The sequence below is a fragment of the Cebus imitator genome, unplaced genomic scaffold, assembly GCF_001604975.1.
Source record: "Cebus imitator isolate Cc_AM_T3 unplaced genomic scaffold, Cebus_imitator-1.0 Scaffold485, whole genome shotgun sequence".
NCBI classification, from domain to species: Eukaryota; Metazoa; Chordata; class Mammalia; order Primates; family Cebidae; genus Cebus; species Cebus imitator.
This window is the reverse complement of record NW_016107800.1, coordinates 1,338,076-1,345,735: the sequence shown is the minus strand read 5'-3', so window position 1 is coordinate 1,345,735 and position 7,660 is coordinate 1,338,076. Positions and strand designations below refer to the sequence as shown.

The 7,660-nt window shown below is 39.9% G+C and overlaps 1 protein-coding gene across 1 annotated transcript in view; it reads right to left on the bottom strand.

The window, feature by feature from the left end:
• CLPX (caseinolytic mitochondrial matrix peptidase chaperone subunit X) overlaps positions 1-7,660 on the bottom strand; it is a 43,631-nt gene that overhangs the window by 30,333 nt on the left and 5,638 nt on the right. The window contains 2 exon segments of the mRNA XM_037732961.1: positions 5,810-5,927; positions 6,967-7,136. Of these exon segments, the coding sequence (XP_037588889.1) occupies positions 5,810-5,927; positions 6,967-7,136 (288 nt within the window).

Below are 7,660 nucleotides of genomic sequence, written 5' to 3'. Positions count from 1 at the left end.
AAAAATTAGCTGGGCATGGTGGCACGTGCCTGTAATCCCAGCTACTCGGGAGGCTGAGGCAGGAGAATTGCCTGAATCCAGGAGGCAGAGGTTGCGGTGAGCCGAGATCGTGCCATTGCACTCCAGCCTGGGTAACAAGAGCAAAAACTCCGTCTCAAAAAAAATAATAATAATAAAAAAAAAATGAAATACTGATATATGCTGCAACATGGATAAACCTTGAAAACATCCTAAAGAAGGCTGATATGAAATGCCACGTCATATAATTCCATTATATGAGGTACCCAGAGCAGACAAATCCACTGATACAGAAAGTAGTTAACAGTTAACAGGGGCTAGGAGGGGAGAAGGGTGGAGGCTGACTAAGGGCTATGGGGTTTCTCCTTTCTGGGGTGATGAAAAATGTTCTGGAATTAGATAGTGGAGATGATCACACAATTTGGTAAATATCTTAAAACCACTGAGAATGAACTACATGTTATAATGAAGATATCTCAAACAAATAAATTTTTAAAAGGAAAAGACTAGGCCCAAATGTACAGCTGTCCCTTGGCACACACAGGAGACTAGTTCTAGGACCACCAACATATAACGAAATCCATGCATACTCAAATCCGCAGCTGGCCCCACGGAACCCACATATATAAAAAGTCAGCTCCCCGTATACACTGGACTTATGTGTTTGGTTGATAATTAACAAGGTATAAGTGGACCTGAGCAATTCAAACCCACTGTTGAAGAGTCAACTATATTAATATACACAGCTCTCAAAACATAGCTTACTGAAACAAGCAATTTGCAAAAACATGAATATTTATACTTTAAAAAAAATCACGTTCAATGAAGATATATTAAAGAACTTTAGCTTCATCTATAAGGGTCTATTCTTTTCTCATAAAGGAGGATCTATGTATGCATTCCTCAAGTAATTAAAAATAATTACACGACAAAAACTAGGCAATTACCTAAACAGGCCATTCACAAAAGATTATTACAAGTGACCAAAAAGCATATAAAAAGATGTTTACAAACTAGTATCCCAATAAATGCAGACTTAAACAAAATGCAGGCTGGGCACGGTGGCTCACGTCTGTAATCCCAGCACTTTGGGAGGCCAAGGTGGGTGGGAGGCCAGGAGTTCGAGACCAGCCTAGCCAACATGGTAAAACCCCATCTATACTAAAAATACAGAAATTAGCTGGGTGTGGTAGCAGGCACCTGTAATCCCAGCTACTTGGGAGGCTGAGGCAGTACAATCACTTGAACCCAGGAGACAGAGGTTGCAGTGAGTGGAGATTGCACCACTGCACTCCAGCCTGGGTGACAAGAGCAAAACTCCATCTCAAAAAGAAAAACAAAAATGAAATGCGGGCTGAGTATCCCTTAACCAAAATGCATGGGACCAAAAGAGTTTCAGAGTTCAAATGTTTTCAGGTTTTGGAATACGTGCAGAAATACACTGGTTAAGCACTCCTACGTGAAATCCAAAATTTGAAATGCCCAATGGAGCATTTCTTTAAGCGTCATCATGGCACTGAGAAATTTAGGATTTCAAAGCATTTTGAATTCCAGATTTTCAGACTAGAGATGCTCAACCTGTAAGTAACCTGAGATCAAATAAAACTCTCTTAAGGACAACGAAGACCCAACTTTTAAGATCAGACACAGGAGTCAAAAGGATGCATTCTAAAAAGACTTATTATGGGTAGGCAAAACCAAGGGAGGAGGGGCTTATTGCACTGCTAGGGCCTACAGTTACAGAGGACAGGGACAGTGTCACAATCATCTGCACATTTTCTGAGGCCAGCGGTATCTGGATCAACACATTTGCTTATTAATTTTGTATATAAGTGTGTGCTCTTTTTTTTCATTCTTTCCTTCCACATTTTCTTTTTTTTTTTTTTTTCTTTTTTTTTTGGGATGGATTTTTTTTTTTTTTTTTCTTTTTGGAGTGCAATGGCGCGATCTCGGCTCACCGCAACCTCCGCCTCCTGGGTTCAGGCAATTCTCCTGCCCCAGCCTCCTGAGTCGCTGGGATTACAGGCACGCGCCACCATGCCCAGCTAATTTTTTGTATTTTTAGTAGAGACGGGGTTTCACCATGTTGACCAGGATGGTCTCAATCTCTTGACCTCGTGATCCACCTGCCTCGGCCTCCCAAAGTGCTGGGATTACAGGCTTGAGCCACCGCGCCCGGCTCCTTCCACATTTTCTATTCCTGTATCACCATCCCCAATTAGAATTTTCAAAGCAAACAGGACTCAGCCTTGAACTGATTACAGTAAAGTAGTGTTTCTACACTTGGTCTAACTACTAATATACAGATACTACTAACATACAGATTCTAGGACCCCATCCCACATCTACAGAATCTTAATCTCTAGGGAAGGAGTTTGGGAATCTCTAAGTTTAACAGTCATCTTTAGTGATGAACACAACCTGGTAAGTTTTGGAAAGAATGCATAGAAATAAAATGAATTTAATCCCAAGAGGAGCTAATTTATTCCTAAAGAATCTCCAGATGGTAGAAATGTATGAGATAAGAAATTCCTCTCTTATGTTAATAGTAAATCTTCACTGCTATGTGACCTTGAATGAGTTACTTAAACTTGCTAAATCTCAAGTTTCTTCATTTATAAAAAGGAGAATACGCTTCGTTATGACAAAATGAGGTTGCAAGAATAAAACTATATATGTTGGCATTTATTAAATATTAGTTTCTTTCCTTTTCTACTCTAAGAAATTCTTTTTTTTTTTTTTGAAATGCAGTTTCACCGTTTCCCAGGCTAGAGTACAGTGGTACAATCTCGGGTCACTGCAGCCTCCGCCCTCCTGGGTTCAAGCAGTTCTCCTGCCTCAGCCTCCCAGGGGATTACAGGTGCCCACCACCACGCCCAGCTAATTTTTGTATTTTTGGTAGAGAAGGGGTTTCACCATGTTGGCCAGGCTGGTCTCGAACCTCTGACCTCAGGTGATCCGCTCACCTTGGCCTCCCAAGCTGCTGGGATTACAGTAATAAGCCACCACGTCCGGCAAGAAATTATTCCTTAGGTCTGTAAAGGCTGAAATGTTTATTTCAAGAAAAAAAGGAGGCTCACGGGGTGTGGTGGCTCACGTCTGTAATCCCAGTACTTTGGGAGGCCGAGGCGGGTGGATTACCCGCGGTCAGGAGTTCGAGACCAGTCTGACCAACATGATGAAACCCCGTCTCAAAAAAAAAGAATAAAAGGAGGAAAATTTCTTGATTAAAATATGAGATACTGACCTTACAAACTGAGCAATTCTTGGCCTTTGTAATTTTATTACATCACATCGAATTTGTTTAGAAGGTTTTATCACCCAGTTCTACCTTTTTTTTTTGAGATGGAGTTTTGCTCTGTCCCTCAGGCTGGAGGAATGCAGTAGTGTGATCTTGACTCACCGTGACCTCCACCTCCCAGGTTCAGGCGATTCTCCTGCCTTAATCTCCCAAATAGCTGGGAGGACAGATGCACGCAGACAAGGTTTCACCATGTTGGGTAGGCTGGTCTCAAACTCCTGACCTCAAGTGATCCGCCTGCCTCAGCCTCCCAAAGTCCTGTGATTGCTGGCATGAGCCACTGTTCCCGGACCACTTTCATTTATGTGTGATCCAAATTAAATCTCGTTCAGAGCCTCTAATATTCCAGCTATGTGATGGAGCTACTTTAAGTCTTTCCAGTACCTATAAACATACTATGGCCAGGCATGGTGGCTCACACATGTAATCCCAGCACTTTGGGAGGCCAAGGAGGGTGGATCATGAGGTGAAGAGATAGAGACCATCTTGGCCAACACAGTGAAACCCCATCTCTACTAAAAATACAAAAATCAGCTGCACATGATGGCGCACACCTGTAGTCCCAGCTATTCAGGAGGCTGAGGCAGAGGTTATACTGAGTCGAGATTGCACCACTGCACTCCAGCCTGGTAACAGAGTGAGACTCCATCTCAAAACAAACAAACAAAAAACCAAAAAACTACATCTAGTGCCTTTTCATATGGTAGCCAATTTTTATTATTAACGGTAAATGTGAAATTGTAATCAAAGTCTCAAAATTAGGGTCAGGAGAGAGAGAATACTCTCTAGCCAACCATCAGAAACTGAATTCTTATGAAGCTTTCTACAACTGGATTGTACAGAAAGGATGACATTGTGGTACAATTAATTACTATCAACTCTAAATCATTTAAGCAATGAGTTTTTTGATTATTTGATTCATTAATGAAAATATTTGTAAGAGCATGCTTGCATTTCAGAGTTACCAACACTAACGACAAAAGTAGGGCCGTTGATTTTTTCCTTCTTTTCTTTTTCTGAGACAGGCTCTTTCCTCGTCACTGAAACCGGAGTTCAATGGCTGGCTCACTGAAGACTCACCTCCCAGGCTTAAGCGATCCTCCTACCTCAGTCCCCTGAGTAGCTGGGACTATAGCCATGTGCCACCATGCCTGGCTAATTTTTGTATCTTTTATACATATGGGGTTTTGCCATGTTGCTCTGACTGGTTCTGAACTTCTGGGCTCAAGAAATCTGCCTACCTCAGCCTCAAAAGTGCTGGGATTACAGGTGTGAGTCACTGTGCCCAGCCATGATTTCTTCCTTCTCTGAGTGTTTGAATCATTAATAATTATCAGATGGTTCCCAGAATTGAGGGCTTACCTCCTTTGGTAAGTATTAAGGAAAATTACCTTAATATTTGAATGACTGGCCTTCCCAGCCATGTGAGATACTCAATATGTATTCAAAGAATGTAGTAATAAATACAGAATAAATAAGTCTTGGTTCTCCTATAGCCTAATAATCACATCCAGAAATTCACAAAATCCAAATTTGAAATAAACACAAGTCAGCAAAATAAAGCAGCAAGTATTTTTCTTAAACTGTCTTTTATACAACAGTGCAAAGTATTACCAGTCCTGAGGATTTTCTAGTATATGGTGAACATAAGAGAGAATCAGGTAAGCTCATACAATTTATATATAATTTATATACCGAACAAAGTTACATAAATTTATATATCTTATATAATTCATATTTCTACACAATTAATACAATTTATATGTGTGTGTCTGCGTGTATATATATACATATATATATATATATATATACACATTTTTTTTTTGAGACAGGTTCTCTGTCACCCAGGATGGTGTACAGTGGCATGATCACAGCTCACTGCAGCTTCAACCTCTTAAAAGAAGTAGCTAGGACCACAGGTATGCACCACCACACCTAGCTTTTTTTTTTTTTTTTTGTAGAGTCAGGTGTCTCAACATGTTGCCCTGACAGGTCTTGAACTTCTAGGCTTAACAGATCCTCCCATCTTCGCCTCCCAAAGTGCTGGGATTACAGGCATGAGCCATTTGCGCCTGGCCTATATTTATAAATTTTACATAATTGGGCCAGGTGCAGTGACTCACAGCTGTCATCCCGGCACTTGCAGAGGCCAAGGCAGGCGGATCACCTGCGGTTGAGAGTTCGGGACTAACCAGACCCACACGGAGAAAATCCATCTCTACTAAAAATACAAAAATTAGCTAGGTGTGATGGCGCATGCCTGTAATCCCAGTTACTCAGGAGGCTGAGGCAGGAGAATTGCTCGAACTCAGGGGGTGGAAGCTGCAGTGAGCCAAGATCACGCCATTGCACTACAGCTTGGGCAACAAAAGTGAAACTCTGTCCCAAAAAATAATAAATATGTAACTAAATTTTACATAATTTACATATTTCTATACATTTAATAATTTATAGAAAATGTAGGGAAAAAACAGAGGACGTAATACTTACACACAAAGGTCTCTACATGTGTGCACAAGTCACCACATTTAGGACAGCGCAGCTGGTTTCCACCTTTCCCAGAATTCCCAGAGCCTGATTTCTTACTACTTCCCTCACTTGCTGATTTCTAATTTTTATGAAGGAGAAAAAAGAGTGTCAATTGTTAGTTTCAGGCAACCAACTTAAATATAAACAATACTGTTTGTAACTAACGTTATAATTTTCTAAATTTCTAGAATGAAATTATTAGTATAGTTTGTAATTCTACTATTACTGGTGTCAGAAGATCTATTTACTTCAAAAGTCAAATCAGTTCTAGTAAATACATGTACATCTGTAGTTCTCCTTTATATGACATGTGCCAACATATAAAATAAATAGCTTTCATTCAGTAACTCAATAAACACTAGATAAGTTACTAAGGGTAAAAAACTACATTTCAATGAAATTGAATCAGGAGTTATTATCCACTACCTATGGCAGGTAGTGATGCTGACTATTCTGAGATATAACTTATCTCTAAAATGGGAATAATTTTACCTACATCAGAGAGGCACTGTTAGGGTTAAGTATGGATATGTAAGTGCCTCACATTTCATCTAATATATAAAATTAACTCAAGTGTTACTCAAATTCACATAATGAAAAAAATTGGTAAGTCACTGACCCAACACAACTACCAATCATCTACTTAGTAGCTACAACATTAAGTTACACCACAAATCTGCAATTTTTAGGTAGAAGATAAAGTGAGGTTTATACTGTAACAGGTTATAAGAGCTGTATGAAAGCAGGAAAAGACGGCTATTCCTAATTCAATCTTACCGACCATACAGGTTATTAAATGACACTTCTTTACTACTTTGGGGTGTTAGAAATTTTAATTACTGCTTATTATGTGCAATGCTTATAAAAGTATTTTAAGGTTCAAAATGAAACATCTAATTATATAAAATTCTTCAGGTCTTATATTTCCTAAGGAAAACATATAAGCCAGCAAGAGACAGTAGTACTATTATTATATTTAACAGGAGGGAATTCACAATGTGTACAGGTGCCAGTAAGATAAAAATAATTACCTTATTTCCATCTCCAGAACCATCTTTACTTATTCCATCTTTTGAGGCAAAGAATGCTGGTGTTTCTGTAAAGGATCTAAGAGGAGCTCTTCGCANCTTATTTCCATCTCCAGAACCATCTTTACTTATTCCATCTTTTGAGGCAAAGAATGCTGGTGTTTCTGTAAAGGATCTAAGAGGAGCTCTTCGCAGAATTTGAGTTTCAAATGTCCCAAGCCTTCCTAAAACTGATATATGAATGCGACCACCAGAAATACCTGAAAATAAAAGGAAATCTACGTCAAACATAGACATGCCTCAATAAATCCCCTGGAAACAAAAATTTCTTGAGCATAAAGGAGGTTGAAAAAAAGCTATCATTTTCACAGCAGGAGTATAAACTGACAGAAAATAATGACACCAACAGAGGCAAAGCCCTCTCCAAAACAGGCTGGGCTTGGACCTCTGAAAGATTCTAGACAAAGATGTTTCTTTCTGTATGTGTCCTTTGGAAGTAAGGCAGGATCACTCACATTATAGTATGTGGCTTTTTCAAAGTCTGAATGGAGCTCAACATCTGCCTCACCAGCATCTACCAACGAGAATAAACATCTGACAGCAACTCCTGTCTGTTGTTACGTAAGAATAATAACTGAGCCAGGCACAGTGGTTCACACTTGTAATCCTGGCATTCTGGGAGGCCAAGGTAGGCAGATCACTGGGGTCAGGAGTTTAAAACCAGCCTGGCCAGCCGGGCGCGGTGGCTCAAGCCTGTAATCCCAGCACTTTGGGAGGCCGAGGC